This window comes from Thamnophis elegans, chromosome 11, assembly GCF_009769535.1.
Source record: "Thamnophis elegans isolate rThaEle1 chromosome 11, rThaEle1.pri, whole genome shotgun sequence".
NCBI lineage: Eukaryota > Metazoa > Chordata > Lepidosauria > Squamata > Colubridae > Thamnophis > Thamnophis elegans.
Window position 1 is genome coordinate 12,724,211 of NC_045551.1, and position 22,554 is coordinate 12,746,764.

The 22,554-nt window shown below is 39.5% G+C and overlaps 1 protein-coding gene across 8 annotated transcripts in view; it reads right to left on the reverse strand.

Annotated features, from left to right (window-relative positions):
• The window catches only part of PRRC2C (proline rich coiled-coil 2C), a 78,441-nt gene extending 56,509 nt beyond the window's left edge, over positions 1–21,932 (reverse strand). For all 8 annotated transcript variants that reach the window (XM_032226289.1, XM_032226288.1, XM_032226287.1 and 5 more), the window contains exons 1-10: positions 21,833–21,932; positions 14,206–14,357; positions 12,855–13,032; positions 10,567–10,676; positions 7,677–7,814; positions 5,026–5,267; positions 2,298–2,377; positions 1,261–1,394; positions 1,084–1,171; positions 392–506 (exon numbers count right to left, since the gene is read on the reverse strand). In XM_032226289.1, coding sequence (XP_032082180.1) covers positions 392–506; positions 1,084–1,171; positions 1,261–1,394; positions 2,298–2,377; positions 5,026–5,267; positions 7,677–7,814; positions 10,567–10,676; positions 12,855–13,032; positions 14,206–14,320 — 1,200 coding nt within the window. In that variant the 5' untranslated portion in view covers positions 14,321–14,357; positions 21,833–21,932. The remainder of the gene's footprint in view (positions 1–391; positions 507–1,083; positions 1,172–1,260; positions 1,395–2,297; positions 2,378–5,025; positions 5,268–7,676; positions 7,815–10,566; positions 10,677–12,854; positions 13,033–14,205; positions 14,358–21,832) is intronic.
• Positions 21,933–22,554: the final 622 nt, after the last annotated feature.

The following is a 22,554-nucleotide window of genomic DNA, read 5'->3' on the forward strand; positions in this document are numbered from 1 at the left end:
TACACATCAGTGGTGGGTTGTCAATTTTGTTACCACCGGTTTGGGCGTGGTGGGACCTCATGCCGCCATTACTACCAGTTTGCCCAATCTGGGAGCAACCCACCTCTGCTACACATATATTGCACATAGCCCTAATCATAAAAGGCTACTTGTTAACTTTAATGATCAATGGAAAAAGGATCAGATTTAATTGCTACTGGAAGAGAGAGGAAGAAATTTTTTTACTGCAAATTTTCTCAAACTAATAAATAGAATTCTGTTTGGAACAGTAAATGCCACTCGTAGCATGAAAAAAATTGAACATTCAGACTTTTGGCATATGTGCTTAGCTGAGAAAAAAAAATGTTCTTCAGGAACAATGTGATTCTAAAGAGACAGCAACAACACGTACCTGGTCGAATTGACTGCTTTTGCTATATGCTCCTTTTGATCCAACTGATGGCAAAGGAGCAGATGATTTAGATTCTTCTACGTCTTTCTTGTCTACATCTCTAGTAGATTCATTACTGTATAAAACATACAAATGGAAACACTTATGCACAACATTTTTATGCCAAACATATTTTACCAACTTTGTACTAATTTCATAAATATTGCATTACTAAAGCAAGCCCATCAAGTGTTTAAGGTAGCTGAAAATGGAACCATGAACCAATGAGCCACAGAAAAACAAAATTAACACAATGAGAAACATGCAGAGATTACAAATATACATATCCTGCCTTTCATTCAGAAGCTTAAGATCGCATACCTATTGCTCTCTCCACCACATCTGAGAGATGATTGTCCCAAAGTCATTGAAAGAGCATAGGTGACTGATGGACTAGAACTGGGGTCTCTCTGCTCATAGCTCAATTCCTTAATCATTACACAATGCTAGTTCTCAAATGTGAAACGGGCTAGATGGATGACAATGACATACTCAACATTATTTAGCTAATGTAAATTCTATACTTAAACAGATATTTACACCTGGTAGATACCTGTGCACTATACCACAATGGCAAAGTGATGCAAACATTATACACAGAACTTAAAAGACTAGCAGATGATTTTTATATTTTCTGTATCAATGTTTATTACCTGTTTTCCTGTTCTTTCTGATTACCTCCCTGTTCATCATCATCACTGAAGTTCAACTGTTCAGTATAATCTACTTCACTTTGAGCTCCTAAATAACAAATTGGAGATTAGCATGATGGATACTTTTTTTCTGCATGCAATTTTAGTTCGATGTATATCAAGATCTACATTGCTTACCAGCCCAGCCCTCATCAGCTTCAGCATCTAAATTATCAAACTTATCAAGTTCTTTGAGTTCATTAGCACTTAGGATTGAAGGACGTTCTACAGTTTCGGAGTTCCGTGAAGGCGGCCCCCTTCCTCTTGGGTTTCTAGAAAAAGAGAAAACATGTCACACATTTGAATTTAAAAGTCAGAAAATGGTACTCAACTTAGTTAACAAATGAGAGAAAATTATCATATTAGGCAGGATTCTTTCCATACAGCATGTTTAAGCAGAGACTGGATTTATCTAAATCAGGGGTATCAAACTCAAAGCCAAATTTGGCCCAAGGGGTGCTTAGATCTGGCCCTTAGGGCCGCCCTGGAAACAGCAAAGGACCGGCCCATGATGCCTATGCTAGCATAAATGGAGCTGGGGAGGGCCGTGTGGTCCTCCTGAGCTCCGTTTTTACTGCCAGAGGGTTTCAGGAAGCTGTTGCAGCCGAAAATGGAGCTTGGGAGCCCATTATCGCTGGGAGAGCTCTCAAGCCACAACGAGACACTAATGACCTTAAGCTGGCCATGCCCCCCCGCCCCCGAGGTCAAGGATAACCCTGAGGCAGCCCATCAATGAAATCAAGTTTGACACCCTGATCTAAATAGATAGATTTAGATCCTAGCTAGATCTAAAGCAATATATCAAGAAAGGCTTTAATCTGAATTCTTGCATGGAGCAGGGGATCAGATATCCATGGCTAAATGGACTCTTCCAACTTAAGGATTAAATGATTGGTTTAACACAGTACTGAAAAAATACTGAAGTATATTTTTTACTAGAAGCTAATTAAACTTTAGGAGTCAATAGAGGAATAAGCTAAACTTCTTGGTACCAGTATATACAGAGTTCTCATTGTCTGCTAAGAGATTACAAATTTCAGCCACATAATGTACTGTAAATGCACAATGTCTAACTTTCTGGAGACATGATTATACAGTTAATAAGCAAATCTAGTTGTAGTATCAAGTGCAAACTGATTTTGGAACAAAGCAAGCAAAACAATTGGCTTTCTCACCTGCTGCTCTCAGATGGGGCAGGAAATCTGCTGGGACCTGCCATTGGTGGATACGCTAGTTTAGGGTACTGATTAAGCATCTAAAGAAAAAAAGACTAAATCAGTAATAACTAAATTTATATCAAAATTATGCATAAAATGATTACATAAATGCACAATGCTAAACTGTAATCTAAGCAATGATAAATTGGTTCCCGTATGAAATTTTAAACTAAGTTTTTGAAAGGTCAAAAGGAATTTACTAATTTGCATAGCAAAATTATGCAGAAGTATATCATTTATTTCAGAAAATGTATGGCTATATTTAAACAAATTAGCAAATTATTGCAAATTAGCTCAATAAGATAACATTAACAATTAGTTAACACATACAGTCCCTTTGGTCAGGCTTCACATATCCAGTTGAATCAGAAGTCATTGATATATCATACGTTCCCAATGTGAACAAAATCAGTTTAAGATAATGTCAGGATGTTAAACCACACTATGAATCTGATTTTGTATTTTTGTAAGTTCTGAAGTTTGATTAGTTTCCTGACTTGTTTTGTCCAAAAGTATAATTAATTGAAAACTTTCTATAATTGCTCAGTCAACCAGGAAAGGAACACATAGAATGCCTGCATAAGCAAAACAATTATTCATATCTTAGAATATTAAGCTGATACAATATTCTGAATTTGCTAGTTTCTGTAACTTCAACTAATACAATTGAAGAACATTTCTGACATCTCATGTTAATTATAAATCATAATAGATGAAGCAATCAATCTATCCAAAACCGCCTGCTCTATTTTCTTAATAAAACTTTTAAAACAAACTATGGCAATTAAGACAACAAAATTTAAAGATGCAAGGACTTAGTTCTTGGGTAGAAATGAAAAGATGTGGAAAAAGATAAACTGCTTGCTTCTGATCTAGCAATTGGAGGATTCATTATGTCCTATGCCCGTGATGGCAAACTTATGGCACTCGGGCCAGAGGTGGTACACGGAGCCCTCTGCTGGAACAGGCGCCGTCACCCCAGGTCAGATCTCTCTCTTTTCGTGAGCTTTTGTTTCCCTGCAAATGACGAAACAGAAGCTCAAGAAAGAAGAAGACTGCCTCTTGTTGTGCTGCCGGTGTTGGGATGTCCTGCTGGTCTTCAGGTCTCTGCTGCGCATGTCCCACGCATCTGTGTATATCTGTGCATGCATGCGCAGAGTTTGGGCACTCAGTATCTAAAAGGTTCGCCATCACTGTCCTATACTAAGTCTCAAAGCAATGGTCATTTTGAAGGCAGTTTATACATTCATGTATTTATTTCAATTTTTCCAAAATTTCAGCTCCAACTCCCCTGAAAAACTTACTCCTCCCCAATGATTCAAAATCAATATAATTTTTAGTTCTATAATTGAGTTAAAATTATTCAATTTTTCATGTGTAGTGTGATATGGATCTAGAGGAGTGAATGTGAGAAGTTTCTGTGTCCATGGTCTGTTGAAGTATGTGCCTTATATCTTATTGATGTTAGCCGCAAGGTAGATTTAGAAAAATGAAAAAAATGCACTGGCTTCATTGCTGATTATAAGGCTAGAATTAGTACTTTCTGCTCATGTGTTATAAATCAGGGCTCCCCAATCCCTAGTTTTAGGAACTGGGCCGGGTAAGTGACTGAAGCTTCACCTGCACATGATGTAGGTTGTGCACAAAACCACCCACCCCACCCCCATCCGTGGAAGACAATTTTTCTTCTGAAATTGGTCCCTGGTGCCAGAAAGGATTGGGACTGCTGGTATAAATAATACTATCGATAGCAGAGTCTGGTAAAATAGGAGTGCAGTGTGCTAGCTTTTTAAATTTATTGTGTAATGCTAACCTACACTATCAATGCAATTAAGCAGGAACAGCCCAGTTTTGAAACCAGCGCAAGTTCTTCCCATCCTGCCAATGACAGGTTCATATACATTTAAAGAAATCCTGTAGTATCATAGCTATGGAAGTGCAATAATGTTACTTGGTTAGGTTGGGATTCAGTCTTGGAGCTGCAAAATGTTATATGTTATTAGAAGCTAAATAACTGCCAATTGAAGATTAATTCTGTTGTTCTGCAGTACGAATGTTGAGTTTTCTTTTCTATCAAAGCTGTTAGGGACTTCAAAGAATTTGTTTTTATTATTTTATTTTTCCCTGTTCTATTTGGGTAAATTGTAGCAAAAATCAGCATCTATATCTATATCGGTACTGGTGGCCTTGGGTTAAAAAAAAAGGGAGCTAGGGATTTGTTCTGATTTCCCATTATTTCTGATGGCCAGAAATTTGAAAAGGTTTGAGTTTTGTTCCTTTGGAATGAGCTAATTTAGAAAGTTCAGGAGGAAGTGAAGGTGTTCGGTTGTGGGGGGAAGAGGGGTGCTAATCTGAAGTAAAATATTTTTTGTTTGTTTCATGCATGTTCCTGTTTCAATTAATCTGATCACAAACCAAAAGATACCTTTTGAATCCTGAGGCTACAGAGATTCTTGCTCAACATTTTATGTTTTGTAAGATTCTTTTAAAAAGTTATTATTGTTTCACTTTGTCTACTGCTTAAATATAATCTAAATCCACACCAGAAATGGAAGAGAATGATTAGCAAACAGGCCATACACGCTATCTGCTCTATAGGAATAATTTGCCCCACACATTCCATTCTTTATAACATGACTCTTGGAAGTGAAAGAAACTTTGCAAGAATTTGATCTATCAGACTTACATATGGTGGTATCATTCCTTTATACTGAGGAGGGATCCCTGGCTGTTGCTGGCCATTCATCTTAGGTGGGGGAGGTGGTGCTAGCCGTATTTCCTTCTTTTCTGGTATCTTAAGGGCATCAATTGGTTCTGTTGGTCCAGGCATATTACCATCTTCTTGAATAAGAGGTTTTGCTTCTTGATCAGTTGGAGAGTTTGGAGAGTTTAAACTTCTGCCTCCACCTTCTCTCCAGCTAGCAACATCTGCATTGGAAAAGGGAACATCAAATTCTGAGGTGCTGTACCAATACCAGTTTTATTTTCCCCTTCCACTACCTGAAAAAAGTTAAAGCAGCCAACTGGAGCTGTGTAACCTAGACGATGGCTCAATGAAAAATTGAAATAAACTGTGTGATGCAGTTTGTTTTTTCCTTCACCATTATAAAGGGTGGGATCAACTTACAAAAAGGGGTTGTCTCATCATACTAAGCATCTCTCAGTATTTTTGGAACATCTCACTTTTGGAAAACCCTAATATTATGCAGTGCACTTTCCCAATATGACTGAGCAGGAAAAAACTGACTGCCAGTCCTCAGAAAGCGGGAAATCAGAAATATTTGCTAATGTACAGGTAGTCCTGTGGCCATTTGTTCAGTATCTGTTCAAAATTACAATAGTGCTGAATGAATGAGGATTATGACCAGTCCTCAGAGTTCCAGCTGTCTCACATGACTGCAATGAACATACCTAGTAGTCCTTCCTATTTTCCCCACAACAACAACACTCTAAGGAGGGCTAAGAGAGTGACTGGCCCAAAGTCACCTCGCTGGCTTTCATGTGTAAAGCACGACTAGAACTCACGGCATCCTGGTTTCTAACCTGGTGCTTTAACTATTAGGCTAAACTGACTTGCCAGTTATTACAACTTTAATGACCGGTTCCAGCATCCTGTGATCATGATTGCTTTTTGCAACCTTCCCTGCCAACTTGTCCAGAAAGTCAATGGGGAAACCAGCAGGGAAGTCACAAATTGCTATGGTAATTCTCTCCCACCCATGCACCCTTCTGTAGCATCTTTGCATTCATGCCACACTGGCCACTTATACACTCCCAAAGTCAACCCTTCAAGCACCCACTCAGACCTATGCTGGACCCTCGTGCTTCCTCTCTCATCCACAACCACCTGCACTCCCTGCCCAATCCTTGCTGTACCTTTCCATGCACAATCCCTAAACTTGCACACTTGCTATGCTACCTTCAAATCCATACACATCCCTCACGCCCCATCCCATCAAACACTAGCCACCTATCTACCTGCTGGCCTGGAACTTGCAACATGCTGCTGGCTTCCCCATTGACTTTCATTGTGGGAAGCGGGTAGGACGTTACTTTGCGTAACAACCATAGCATTCAGTACTTGTACTTGACGCCTCTTCACCCATCGTGGGTATAGGCGACTTCCATGGAAATTTGACGCCACTGTTTTCGGTGAATGGATACGGCGATCCATGGAAGCTGTTTCGGCTGGATATACCCAAGGGGACGCCAGTCCCAAGGGTCGCATTCAGTTAACATCAACAACTAGGACTGCAGGGACTGCCATTACTAAACCATGCAGTTGTACTTTATGACATTGTTTAGTGATGGAAATTCTGTCATTGTTAAGTCGAGGACCACCTGTAGTACTAACCCCTACATATCTAGCAGTATTTCTAGATCCATCTTTTATTTGACAAGCATAATGGGCATTGTTCCACATCTGAAGGCCTTTGAGCCTGCATATTTGAAAACAGATGGGATTCCAGACTACATTTTACATTTTTAATTCTTTTCAGTTAAAGAACACAAACTATTGTTTGGTACGAAGTATAAATTGTCTTTGTTCATCTTTGCCAATTTGGTTTATTTTGTGTTAAAAGAAAACATCAACCACTGCAATCATAATGATATTCCAACCTACCACTCAAAATAGGGAATGTGATAAACTTGAGTATTTCTTTTACAAATTCAGGTGCCCTCTTAAAGCGACACAAACCTCCAAGGCATCAATTTTGACAGTTCTTGCAACAGATATAATTTTCTCTAATATGAGAATCCAAACGTGGTCCAAAGTGGGAAACTGTCAAGCCTATCTGACCTTAGACTGGAGCTCTCCCAAAACAGTCCCAACGGGCGGACTGAGTTTTCGAACTGAGCATGCAGAGGCAAAGAGAGGCGTGGTCAACTAAAAATATCACTCAATCCAAGGGCAGATAGGCTGTGTTAACCCAGCATTGGACTCTCCGAGCAGTGCACTGGAGAACTGAGTATCTCTTTTACAAATTTAGTGAGTAACCAAAAATAAAACGGAAAATATCAATTTGTAAACGAGGTTTCAACTAATGAAAGCAAATAGATTAAAATCCTTAATCCTAGATAGATACATTAGGATATTATTTGCAAATTAATTCTGACATGAATCAAATGTGAATTAATATTGGATTCTATGAAGAAAATTTAAATTTATTCATTAGATTTGTTAAGGCTGCTCAAGTCTAAGACAATGTGTTAACTCTAGTACATAGATTAAAAAAAACCCACATAATCCTGAACAGAAACAGCATTCCCCAAGATGAAAAACTCACCAGGAGCTCCACAACCACAACAATCTTAAGTTATTTTAGGCACACCTACTTTGTGGACGCAAACTTGGCCCAGGACCGTAAGGCTCTTCAGGTGCATCCTTTTCTTTATTTCCCTTTTCTTGATCTCCAGCTGCCTGCAAACTAGGAAACTCTTGCTGGAAATAACTATTTACTTGAGCTCCAGGACCTGAAAGTTATTAAAAAGAAAAACTAAGTCAATACTGTGCATAATGTTCTTTTATCCTTATATTTAAAATATATTCTATCACAATTCATATTGCTTCAGAAGATTTAGAATCACAGAATCATAGGGCTGGAAGGAACTTCTAGAGATCTTCTAGTCATACCCTGCTCAAGGTGTGACTCCTTATTCCCTCCTAGACAAAAGTTTGTTCAATCTTTTCTTGAAAATCTCCAACAGGCAAGCTGACAGCTATCATGTCATCCCAATCTTTCTCTTGTTAGGCTGGACATTCCTAGTTGCCTTAGCTGTTCATTGATTTAGCCTCCAAACCCCTTATCATCTTTGTTGTTCGCCGCACTCTTTTTAGGGTCTTAGTAACTTTTTGGTATCGTGTCAATCAAAACTGCTCGCAGAATGTATGTATGTATATATGTTTGCCTAGAAGTGACTCTTACGCTATTTGTAAACATAACTTAAAAAGTTTTATGCTTTTATCATATACCGTTGGATCATTTTTCTCAATAATTAAATGAACAAATTTAATGTATTGAATTGAATTGAATTGATTGCACTTATATGCCGCCCTTTTCCCCGAAGGGGACTCAGGGCGGCTCACAATCCAAGTCAGGGAAGGGGATACAGATAAGGGATAAAAAAGACGAACAAAACAATACACAATTTAAAAGCACACAACCACCATACCATTCGGGGGTGGGGGGGGGGGCAAAAGCTCTTTAGCCCCAGGCCTGTCAGAACAGCCAGGTTTTAAGGGCTTTGCGGAAGGCCTGGAGGGTGGTGAGGGTTCGAATCTCTACGGGGAGCTCGTTCCAGAGGGTCGGAGCAGCCACAGAGAAGGCTCTCCTCCGGGTAGTCGCCAGCCGGCATTGGCCGGCGGATGGAATTCGGAGGAGGCCTAATCTGTGGGATCTAATCGGTCTATTGGAGGTAATTGTTTTTGACTTATTTGTTTAATTTTCTGTAATTAGTTTTAAGAGATGTAGGGAGAACATATGTTTAGGTCATATTTATGCAGAAATACTGAAAATTCAAAAGGGTTCACAAACTTTTAAGACTCACTGTAATTTGTGTTAGACCAATTACCAACAGGGAGATGGCTGGATGAGATCAATTACACTAAGCCTATTTACCAACATTTCCTTATCTGACAAATCCCTTCCGATCTTCATACTTCCCACTATATGCTAGAGCCGTGATGGTGAACGTATGGCAAGTGTGCCACAGTTGGCACGTGAGCTGCCAGCTCCAGCACACATATGCACGCCAACTAGTTGATTTTCAGCAGTCTGGAGGGCCGGGGGAGGCCATTCTTGCCCTCCCCAGGCTTCAGGAAAGCCTCCGAAGCCTGGGGAGGGCATAAAACAGACTCAATGAGCCAACCGGAAGTTCGGAAACAATTAGCTTCCAGCTTCTAGAGGGCCTCCGGGGGAGGCTCTTTTCGCCCTCCCCAGGCTTCAGGAAAGCCTCCGGAGCATGGGGAGGGCGAAAACTCCCCCCCCCTGCGTGCGAGTGAGGGGGGGGTTGTGTGCGCAAGGGTGGGGCGGGTGAATTGTGGGTGAGGACACACACAAAAGTGCAATAGCCCGCGCACACACACAAAATTTTGGCACACCTTTAGAAAAAGGTTTGCCATCTCTGTGCTAGAGAAACTCTGCTCTCTCTCCACTCTCCCTCAAGGCCACAGAAGCAGCAGCAGCCATACATATGAACAAACAATAACACATGTAGAAGATATAATGACCAAAATAGCTTTCCATTAGCATCCTTCAACAGCTCCCTAAAGGGCAGTATCTCTTTTGCATCAACTGTTCAGACACAGACCACACACCCAGGATTGAATCCCTTATGGTTCTGACTTGGGGAGAATGCACTAAACAGAAAAAAAGTGTTTTTGTTTATATCTAGAGCAAAATCCTTTCCAAAAGTTCTAGTTTTAGATCATCACTTTAGCAATGTCACCTGTTTGGTGTGTTAGAATAATCGAAGCCTAGACAAAGCAAGTACAAAGCAAACAGAGGGAATGAAGTTATTCCCTTCTTCTCCACAGCAACTCCCACGAGAGTAACTCACTGGTCTGAGCTTCCAAGCTTCTTTTCTCTCTCCCCCAGTGCAACATCCTCCCCAGTCAAAATGACCCCCTAATCTCCCCAGTGTTTTCCTTCTTCTCAGCTACTGCCATCAATATACTTGGTCCTTTTCTTCCTGGCTTCTATTTCCAAACTACTTCTGTCAGGAACATACTCTGATCACGCACAGACCTACCAAAGCCAGCTGTATCTGTGCCCCTACTAGCATTTTGGTGTAATCCCCCCCCACCCCTAAAACAATTAATCAGTGGAACTTGCCTCCAGAAGTTGTGAATGCTCCAACACTGGAAGTTTTAAAGAAGAGATTGGATAACCATTTGTCTGAAGTGGCGTAGGGTATCCTGCTTAAGCAGGGGTTGCACTAGAAGACCTCCAAGGTCCCTTCCAACTGTATTATTCTAAACTTCTAAACTTGTGATACTACCGTCTCATCCTTTAATAGTCTCTCCTAAGTTTTCCTTCAGAAGGCAACTCCTACACACTTCAAACTTTCTAAGCTATGCACCATATTTCACCAAAGAATAATGATTCTGCTACATCTCTAATATTACCCAAATAAATAAGAAAATGAAAGAATTGATGAGTCTTGGAGAAAACTGCAGTGTGGAATTATTGGCTCAGCTAGATTGGCCCATCTTTCCTTCACTCACCATCACCCTGTCCACCCTGCTTGGTATTAGCCCATGATTTGACAACAGGAGGCGCTTCTGGAGGAGCAGGAACTGCAGGTTTTGGCTGTACCTGTGGTACTTCTACTGGTCTAAAAGCAAGAGAAATTTGAAAATGCTTGAGAGAAAATGGCTAACATGACTACAAACCATATTTTAACAAAGAATTCAAAACTTCAAATCATTAAAGAAAGCTTCTATAATAAGAGCAGAACAACTTATATCCGGGATGGCAAACCTATGGCACGTGTGCCACAGGTGGCATGTGAAGCCATTTGTCAGGGCACGCAAGGTGTTGCTCTGTCAGCTGGCCATCTTGGTTCAGCCTTTTTTAAAGCCATTGTTTTGCCCTCCCCAGGCTTTATAGGAGCCTGGGGAGGGTGAAAACAGCCTCCCCTGCCTGCCTGGAGGCTTCAAAATCTTCCCTGAAGCCTCCGGAGTGCAAAAAACTGGCTCTACGGGCAAACCGGAAGTTTGGGAACGGACTTCCGGTTTGCTCGTAGGGCTGGTTTAAGCCCTCCGGAGGCTTCAGGGAAGCCTCCTGAACGCTCTGGAGGGCTAAAATCAGCCCTACAAGCAAGCCGGAAATGACTTCCGGTGTGCCCGTAGGGTCGTTTTTTGCGCTCCGGAGGGCCTCGGGGGGAGGCTGTTTTTGTTCTCCCCAGGCTCCTATAAAGCCTCTGGTGCCTGGGGAGGGTGAAAAAAGCTTGTAAAAAATGGGGGGAAAGTGCCTGTCATGCGCGCATGCGCGCTGGGGTGTGTGTCCCGCATTGCATTATGGGTGCGGCACTTCCGCGCATGACCCTTCTGCGCTTCCCCCCGCTTATGGCACGCGAGCCAAAAAAGGTTCACCATCGCTGACTTATATGAACACAGACACATTTATGAATGCAGCTCCCAATACTTCTAGTAGAATTTATATCAACAATCATTGTTTCTGGTATTGGTCGGATACAAATCATGCAGGGAATCGTGAATTCCAAGCAGTATGTTGAAGTCCTGGAAAAGACCATGCTTCCTTCAGCTCAGAAACCTGTCCGGAAGGACTTTTACTTCCAGGATGACAACGCTCCTTGTCATCAAGCCAAGTCCGTCCAGCAGTGGATGAAGAAGCATGGTGTTCAACTCGTGGATTGGCCAGCCCAGAGCCCAGATTTGAACCCAATTGAGAACTTGTGGGCCAAGATTAGTTACAAAATAAGCAAGAAGCATCCAAGACCAAGCAGGAGCTGATTGAATCCATTATTGCAGCCTGGCACCACATTGTCACCAAAGATCACATGCAAAGGCTTATACAGTCTATGCTGAAGCGATGCCGCTTGGTGATAAGCAATAAGGGCTGGCCAAGTTCCTATTAGTAACCATGTTTGGTTACCTAAACAGTCCTATTCAGGGCCACAAACAATAAAAATGTTAACATCGGCCTTAGTAATTGCAACACATATGCCACTGGGTATGGATCAGTTAATCTGTTTTCAAAGTCATTGTAAGCATGCATTGTAAGCATGCAAGAAAATTCACAATCCCCATCCAAAAGCACCAAATTGCAAAGAAGTTATGCTTTTCACTTAAAAATCATCCAGTATTTATTTAAATATAACAATATTTGCATAGCAATTAGCATGAAATACCATAAAATCAATGGCCCATCCCAAAAATGTCATAAACTGTAAACCATAAAGTGTGCAGGATTTTTCACACAGCTGTATCTTCCAAATGGGGATGAGAATCAAATTGAGGGATTTTATTTCTTTTTACTCCAAGGAAACAGGTAATAAATTATCAGAAAACTAAAGTGCTAGTGTTTGCATGAAATTCTTATAAAATTTATAATTATTACTAATTAAGTAATAATGGGCCTTGTGAAGACTCAACAGCTGCCTTTTCTCGGCAGGAGGAAGTTGATGGTGAAGGTCAGCTGGGGGTGATGGGGGGGCAGAAGAGATAGGCAGCAGAAGTGGAGGCAGGATAGCCAAAAGGTGAGATATGGGAGGGAGTTAAACAAATGGAGGCATCGAGACGTATGTTGCAGTTGTAAATTTAGGGAGGTGCCAAGTATCCAAATTCTTATCATGTGATTACAGGGATGCCACAACTTTAAGGACCAGCCATAACTACTATTGGTTCATTGCTATTGTAACTTCAAGTGGTCAGTGAATGAATGGTTGTTAAGCAAGGACTACCTGTAGTGTTCTGTAAAACTCTGTTTTAGCAGCATATGCTAAAATGTTATATTAATAACAGGAAGGATGATTTGTAGTGCAACTTACTTTTCTTCCTCATGTTGTTCTTGTTTAGAAGCCCAACCTGTGCCATCCTTAGGCACAATGTTTATGTTGGGATCATTGCCTTTGTTTTCTGCTTTAAGACTAGGGAGGTTAGCTGGAGGGGGCATTCTCCGTGAAACAGCAACTTTCCCAAGACTTTGTAATCCATGACGAGCTGCAACTATGCAAAAATATAATAATTATAAACTGTTAATATGCGTCTACTCATCCTTTTTTTCTTGAAAAAAAATTTCTTGGCAAAATACTATCAAAAATTATATTTTGGGACATTGAAAAACTAGGAACAAATTCCTGCCCTCTCATTTACTTGCAAATGATGGAGAAAAATATATCGTATTTTTCACTCCATGAGATGCACCCCCACCACCAAAGGTAGATGGTGCTGGTCCTTTGATGAATAGCAGCCAGGCTGTGGCGGTGGGGTCCTTTTACAGTGCTGAATCCCGCCTCTTCTGTCTTTGCCATTGCCCATCTCTTCTGTTTTCCGCAGTGCAGGAGTCAAAAGGCAGAGCTAGCATATGAGAGGACACCTATCTGTGGTCCTTTCAGGCTCCGCCTGATTTTTTTTTCTTGTTTTCCTCCTCTAAACCTAGATGCTTCCTATGGTCAGGTGCGTCTTTTGAAGTGAAAAATACGGTAACTCTTGGTTTTCAAATTAATATATGGACAAGTGAATATAGCACGTTAAATATCTGATTATTCTTCTGAGGTCTTATTTTAAAAAATAGTAAACAGTATAAAACATCATTAAAGTCTAATGTTGAGCTATAAGATTTATAGAGAGAACTTTCCTACATCAAGTATAAATTAGTTCTATTTTTGTTTATTGCTCTCTTTTAAAGACCAGCAACTATGAAAGGAATTGTGAAATTCTTTTTTCCTCTTCTTTGCTCATGGAGCTTGTATTTACTGTGAATTTGTTCCTCAAGTACATGGGTTTTATTATGGATGTAAACCATTTTTCATTAATATATTCATAACAATGAGCAATGTAATAAAATAAAATTTATACAAATCAAACACAAATATTTAAGAGATGAGAGAGGAAATCCATGGACTCAATGCTAGATTATCAAAAGACAAAGCACACTGGCATTTACATACAATCTTGCCAGAAGGCTTTTTAGAGATAGTTTTAGTATAATTATTTAAAAATATCTGAATATTAACTATAAAACTGTCAGGCATGTAAATTAATAAAGGTAAGTAGGTTGCAAAATTGAAAATTTGAAGTTAAAATGCCTTAAGTGCTGATATTTCTCACACAAAACAAAATTAAAACCAACCAAGAACTAATAAATGGGTAGGAAATGCTCTATTTTAACAAACATACCTGTAGTTTTCTGTGTTTCCAGAGCCTTTCCTTTATATGTATTGAATAAACTAAGTGTTGCATACTTTGTTTTCCCGTCCTTTGCTTTTGTGCTCTGGCTTGACTTCTCAGACATTTCAGTTCATCGAGTCTGGAATCTCCTTGCTCACCCCCTGAAAAGGAACAATAAACTGACTAGTTATAACAACCTAAAAAAAAAAAAGACACATCCATGCAACAACAGATGTAATTATCATGAGAATTGGGATATTCAGAATGTAGTGCAGCTGCTCCATAAAAAACTCTGTGGTAGCTTTCCAATATATGAAATAGCACAACAAATAATGAAATTGTTAAGTGTGTTCCAGAAATCCTGTTAAAGAGTCTGATTTTTAGTAACAGTAAGACAAATATCAAAATTAAAATGTATTAAAGAGATGGGATAATCTAAAAGGAATGCTACTAATATGCTCCAAGTAACTTTGTGTGTGACCTCATCTATATTCATGCATACAGAGTAGTTAACATTAGGATTTATACATCAAAGTTCAGATAATCAAACTCTCTATAGATGTACTCATTTCTTAGACCAGGTATCAATCTTTGAAGTCAGGGGGGTCAGCAAGTTATTGTCCACAGCTAAATCTGACCCATCCCCTGCTTCTACGTGATCTGCAGCTAAGAACTGGATGGAAAAGAGAGTAGCAGATCAAGCCTGAGCCTCCACCAAGATCCTGGGGTTAGAAGAGGAGCTGAGGATGGGGCTGTCCAGGGTAAGGGTAGTGGCCTTTCAGTAGCCAACAACTTTTTATTTATTTGAAAATTAATGTTTTTATTTTCCATTTTCCATTTTCATACAGTCACATATATACTGTGCATAACTGGGGCCATACAACATTAAACAATAATCACAGCAGTTCCTCTTGTCAACAATACCCCCAGAAATATAAATAAAATAAGACTCAAACTCAAACAGAAACCCAATATACCTCTTCCGCTCTCCATACACCTCTTTCTTCCACCCCCCTCCAACTTACTATCTTCCCTCCATCATTCCCCTCTACCCTACATCCCCTCCCCCTCTACCACTCCTCTCTCCCAGTCCACTCCCTCCCTTCCTTCTCACCCTCCCTCCCATCCTCTCTCCCGCCCTCTCTACCCCTCTTCCTTCTACCCCACTCCTCCTCCCCTTGGTGTATTTCTACTATATGTCAATGTATTCAGCTTGTAGCCAATAACTGTGGGAGACAGATATAGCCATTTACAAAAAACGTTCGCTGACCACTCTGCTAGACTATATAAATTCAAAATGTTTCCATGTATGGCTATTGCTATAAAGTATTTGAGAACAGATACATTATAGTCTGATCAAACTACAGAAAACAGAAAATAGGTTTTCATTCGTACGTCATGTTAATATGTCTAACTTAATCTAGATAGTTTAATTAATCTAACCCCAAGCAAATCTTTAAACCTTCTGCACTTGCAAGTTCCCATTCTTCATTGGTGAACAACTTTTAAAACATTTAATTCAGAAGTCAAATTTAATGTGAAGACTAGATTTGCATTAAAGTGCATTGTGGGGTAATTTGTAAGGGAGTGCACCAAATAAACAAGCATCAGAACATAGCATAACACTGCCAGATTTAGAAGAGCATTTTATACCGTAAGATATGTAAACACATGCAAGGAACAAGACCCTAGCACTTCCAAAGAACCACTTACTCAGAGCTCTTCTCAAACAATTAAGCTTTAAAAAAATACTTTTTTAACTCTAGTTGCAACAGCAAGCAAAACATCTCAGAAGACTACTGTATCCATACAGTGTACATAAGATTCTAGCTAAGCATTAAAATAGAATGCAAATACATAAAAATATAAAACTACAACCCTTTAAATTTCACTCTTATATCTTAGTATGACTAATTGAAATAGCACATATAAAATCTACTCTGCTTTTGTAATATAAACAGCATGCTAAACTCCAAATGGAATTCTAGGGAAAATAGTATTCCTAAGTTTACAGGAACTTGAAAATAGTGTGCTAACAACAAATACTCTATTACAAAACTATCTATTTAGGGATGCAGCTGAAGAAATCCCTTTATTAATTTATATAACAATATTGTTCTTATGTCAACCATCTGCACTGATTGTTCTATTTTTTTAAAAAAAAGAAAATAAATTATAGCTCAATTATGTAAGAAACAACTATAATTACTGATTTTCATAGTATAAAATCTCTTTTAAAGTGCAAAAGTCTTAAGAAAAACAAATAGCAGTACCAGCAGAATACTTACTAGCAGAATACATCAAGGCAAATTCATACACTGTGATTAAACATTAAATCTTGCTCAATGTGAAACCACAAAAGCGTTGAAAATACTTCTACTTAAATATAAAGTCCATAAAAATGGACTGCCTGTCTAATGTATTAGTCATTATCTGTTGAGCATGGACAGCTTCAAAGAGGAACAAATTATTTATATTACAGCAGCATTGTCAATTGGACCCCTGGAAGAATTTGTCTCCAAATGGAAACACATATTTACAACCTTAAGTAAGACCATCCCATAGCTTAGCTTAATGGCTATCATTATTTCACCAATGTCAGCTTTCTCAGTACGTAAATAAAAAGTTTTCAAGTGTGGAATTTTACACATAGAATAGTACCTGACAGAGGGCACAACCGAACAAACATTCAAATACTTTGCTCCAGGTACGAGACACAGGAAAGTATGTCAGCATACTGTGCATTGCCTTCACTGCCAATCCTTCTTGACTTTGCAGGGTATCCAGCCTCTTTCACACTTCAAGGCAAAATGGCCAACAAGGGCTGTAACCAACGATCGAGAAAGAACGGGCAAGATTGCAGCAGCATAAAATGGCCAGTAGGAGTTGGCCAAGTCCTAATCCCTGACTGAGTCATCGACTATATCATTGATGAGGAATTGTGCTGGACTGTTCTCAACAAAAAAATGTGAAAAGAGGGGGGGGGGACTATTAAAGCTGGAACAAGCAATGGCAACTGCCTATGGATATTCTCAATCATCCAGGTCATGATTGTCCCAAAGGCAACTAGACTTTCTTGATTTTTTCCTTAAAAACATTCTTACCCGACGCTTCTACAGTTCTGATTGAATGGTGAGGAATGAAAGGATTTATACTTTTTGCAGTCACCCGGTTACTTGAGGGTTTATCTACATCAGAGTGCAAATAGGTGTGGAACCTTCTTGGGGTTGCTGAAAGGACTGAAACAGGATAGAGAAGGTGTCATATCCCCCCCCCCTCTGTTGAGGCTATTCAGTTTTATCATAGATGGCATCTTTGACTCTACTTTCAAACCAGTGTTCCTCTGTTCAGAATGTAAACTTTGCTATCTTCAAAAGATCTTTGTTTTTCAGATGCAGATGGACTGCTGAATGCTGTCCTGATGGGTTTGTTTTCCTGTGTTGTGCCATGCGCTTGTGAAGTGGTTGTTCTCTTTTTTGTCTAGTATGGAGAAACTCTGGATTTGATGAAGCTCAGTTGGCATAGCCACAAGTTCTGAGGGCTTTCCTTGATGTGTTTTGTTATTTTTCTTTACTCTCTCTGCTAGTAGGAAAAGCTTCCATCAGGTGGTGTAGCATTGTGATTATGTTTGTGCTCTAGTGGGCAGTAAGAATCAAAATGTAAATACTGATTTTGGTGTGTGGGTTTTTTGTATATTTTTATGTTGAGGCTTCTGTCTCTTTAATAAGTGTACTACACAGTTCAGGAAAGCCAGACTATCACAGTACACATTGTGGATTCTAAACTTAATATATGTCATTGTTTTAAAGATTTTATATTTTTATAATTATTTGAATATGAGTGATATCTACAAATCTATCTTAAATTCTGCTTCCAATCATCATTATTCACTAACAGACTAGTTATTTTCCTCTTCCCAAGCATTTGCGCTGTTAAAACATCACTTCTACTACCTTCTTACTTTGCTGCCAAAATATGAAGACCCAAATCTTCAAGAAATTGAAATATCACTTTTAAAACAAAGCATAGAATTAGCTAATACAGTACAAAACTTGATTAAAACTAACTTAATTTGGGAAAAGAGCCTACTTTTTTGTGCAGGCATCATTGCTTTAAACTACAAAAGACAGATGTAGGTGTTATGGCTTCAAAAACATTTCAAGTCTGTATATAAGGGTACTTTAATCCACATAATGTGACTTGACAAAGGCACTTTTAAAGAGGGACAAAGTACCAGGATTTGTTTTTAAAAGAGAATTAATTGCCGGGGTGAGGGGAAGCAAAAAGTCATATTTTTTCATGAAAAAAATAAATAAGAGAAATGAAAGGCAAGATATTAAATAAGATATATTATAATCCAATATCAGGAATAATCTAAATGCTGCAAGGCTAAGTGGCATAAAGATGAGACGTTAAGTATATAAGGAAAAAAAACTTCCAACATATATCATGTTGGAACTGTTGACATTTAACTCTTAACTTTTCAACAGAGAACTTATTCAAGTTAGATCTTGCATTTTTATATCCTAGAGACAAGGTCATTACAGGAAGTAATAAAATATTGTTATTTGCAAGAGTGAATAAATGAAGGCTTCTTTAATATAATCTATCACTAGTTCTATAAAATTCAACTCCATGTGGAAGGTGAACACAATTTCAACTTAATTATACCAACATGACTATGTCCTCACTATACATTAAATTGTAAAATCGGTGTGTTGCTAGATTACTTCCAACTCTTTGAGGTTTACAATTACTTATCATGTAGGCTTGAACAGTTACCAACTTGGAAGTCTTGAAGCAAATTTTTGCAATCTAGGTTTATGATTAACTGAGTTGTGAGGACATTGTCTTAAAATAATAACATGTATCTCTGTAATCAAGATAACAACTGTATAATTATAATCTTTTATTCATATCATTTTTACTCAGGGGTCATCCATCTATTAGTATTGTCCCAATTTACTGTTATATAAATGAGCCTTTCATCTGGAATACTCCTTACATCGTTCTAGTTCACTTTGATCAACTTTATCCAAACTGAATGTGATTCTTTCTATCTAGATCAGAATATGATTTGCAATCTTACCTTGCTGATTCAGATTTAGCAAAAAAGAGGAACTACCTAAGTATTCAGGACAAAAGAACAACCAGATTACAAGATCTGTTAATATAATATAAAATTTAGTTTGTAGTCATGACTTCAACCAATACACAGGCTTAACTGTTTTAGCAGCAAACTACATAGAAAAAGCAGCAGAGATCACTTACATATACTGCATTCGGACAACTGATATTCAAAAATATTCACACAAAGCGGTTAAGTAAAGGAAATGAGAAAAGAATATAACGTGCTAAAAAAATACTGAGACTCTTCTACCTCAGGTTTTCTAATACTGCCATTTTTATTACAAAGCCGTTAAGTAAAGGAAATGAGAAAAGAATATAATGTGCTAAAAAAATACTGAGAATCTTCTACCTCAGGTTTTCTAATACTGCCATTTTTATTATTAGAATGAAGATCCCTTCTTGTGGTTTTCTTCTTTACCTTTGAACTAGAAAAGGAGTATGGGCTGCTCTGAGCCTCTTCCCCCTAAAATCATCACCCGATAGAAGAGATTGCTGTGAACATTTCATTGTTCCAAAAATACAGCCTTAAGGTTTATTTACAATGTTTGTAATCTTGGAGATCTCTAGACAGCATATTACACTACACAAAGTAAAAATACATAATAAAAACAAAAGTTAAATGTGGTAGATGAATACCGACTCAAGATTTGCTGAAACAATACAGTCTTGCTTATGTATGGAACAGTAATAAAAAACGTGGCTATGCATACTTCTGGGATGGATAATGCTCCATTAAGTGTAGGCTACCACAGAAAAAATATGGTTCCTTGCCCATCTCTCATGTAATAGAGCTCTCAATGACTAAATCAGTCAAATGATAATGTAAGGGTGAAAAATTCAACTAGTTTACCTTGGTATGATTGTGGTTAGGACAATAGTTTTAAAAAGCTGGGATCTTATACAATAAAGCAACTGTCTTCATATGAATGTTTATAGTGATTCTTAATCATCAAGGTCTCAAAGATGCTTTTTTCAGTTAATCTGAAAAAGCTTCTTGGATGAGAAGCGAAATGTTTTCAAAGTAAAAAAAAAAAAACCCCAAGAAGTCCAGTTGCTTTCTTTAAAAAAAAAAAAGCACCTTTGAGATAACTGTAGGAGTCACATTTTGCCTCCTATGCTTTTTTGGTATCACACAAAGTGAGACCTAAACTTCCAAATGGTATGCAAGAGGAAGAGCTGCAGATTAGACAATTGTTATGCAAAAGATATCTCAGCACACAAAAGGAAAAAAGATGTGGGAAGCATTTTGGAAAGATCTCTCCGCCCCTTTTTCTGGAGAGTAAAAGAAAAGGAGAAGATAAATGCTTTCAGATGTAAGGTGTTATTGTAAACTTACAATAAAGATGTTAAAATACATGTTTTATGCTTGTCTGGGCTATCTTAAAGGACTGATAACCACTTTTACACATTCATCCATTCTGTAGCAGGCATCTGTAATTTCTTCTAGGAAAAGCATGTCATCACCAAGGATTCATATCATAAAACTACCAAAGGGCTGAGAAAAACCACAGGAAAAATAAAACATGAAAGATATTGGAAGGTATTTCAACTGGAAAATAACTCTCTACTTTTCCAGAAAAAAAGCTTCTCGTGATGACCTCCAATGACCAGCAAGGAGTATCTTATTTTTCATCCACACACTATTTGATAACTGGGCTGTTAGTTTCTGACTGCTCTTTAACACACAATTGCCCTTCCTGCCAGTTCATTGAGAGCAAATTCGCCTGATCTGAATGGGTTGTTTTACTAGATTTTAATCCCGTCTCTCTTACTTTCTAAAACTCAAGAAAGCGAACATACATAATATTCTTCCCTGCTGTTTTTTCCCCATCAGCAACCCTCTATTTACCAGCTCAAGACCTTAACATTTTACCCTTTGCCTCACCACCAAGAAATTAACTTTCAAAATTAGCCCAAGTACAGGAACAACAGCCTTGAGCAATCTTAGGCCATGGCTTAGTCACGTAAATTACTCATGTTCCCCAGAAGGAACAAAACGGAAAGGAGAGAAACGCAGGGAGGGGAATGAAAGGTGAGAATAAGGAGAGTAATCGAGGCTTTTTGGAGAATTAGGATTGGGGGAAATTGAAGTTAGGAAGCGACGCCGGAACCGGATGTTGAAAAAAAAAGAGGGGGGGGGAAATCTCCGATTCCTGCGGTCTTCTCTGCCCCCCCCACCTCTCCCCCCCCCCCCCAAATTTCCTTTTGTCCTGAGTTAGGAGTAAAAGAGGCAGCTCAAGGCGCGGTTCTTCCCTCAGCTCATCCCTAGCTTAGACCCAAAGACGTGAGGGAGAAAAGGCGCAGGAAAAAAACGATGCTCTCCCTGCGAGGGCGCCCGGCTCCAGCCCGGGGCTCGCCGCGGGCCACCCGACTCTCTCCGGCGAGGAGATTCCGCCCTGCCTGGAGCCTTTTAAGGACCGCCGCCACCGTATTCCCGTCCCCCCGCTCCTCCTCCCCGTCGCCCCCCGCTATTCCCCGGAGAACGCCGCCTCGAGATCCCACTTACCGAGGCCGAAGCGACCGCCCGAGCTGCTTTCACACAGAGCGGGCCAAAATGGCGGGCGAATAGCCAAACCGGCGGCGCCTAACAGCGTCTGACTTCAGCACGCACGTAGCGCTGGCGACCCCACGTGACTGAGCGGCTGTGCCGGCGGCGCCAGTCTCTTCGGAGGGCGAGCGCTGGCGCCCCCTACAGGAGTCGCGGGAAAGGCAGCGCGCTTCTGATAACCTGTTGCGCCTCCGAAGGTGCGTCACTGTGCAAAGAGGGAGAAAAAGTTTCCTCCACGCTAAATTGTGCAGGCATAACCCCGGAGAAAATTCAAGATCCTCTGCAGCTTGTTTGTGATGATTATAGCAATAGCAGTTATAGCAGTTAGACTTATATACCGCTTCATAGGGCTTTCAGCCCTCTCTAAGCGGTTTACAGAGTCAGCATATCGCCCCCACAGTCTGGGTCCTCATTTCACCTACCTCGGAAGGATGGAAGGCTGAGTTAACCTTGAGCCGGTGAGATTAGAACCGCTGAACTGCAGATAACAGTCAGCTGTAGTGGCCTTCAGTACTGCACCCTAACCACAGCGCCACCTTGGCTCTTATATAGCGATGTATCTCCTAAAGGGGCTAACAATCCTCTTTATTTCCGATGCCTTTTATCACGCTCCTTAACTAAATGTATTTACATCAACTTTCTCAAAAAAGCCGGAATATAAGTTTTTAAAAAATTGGTCA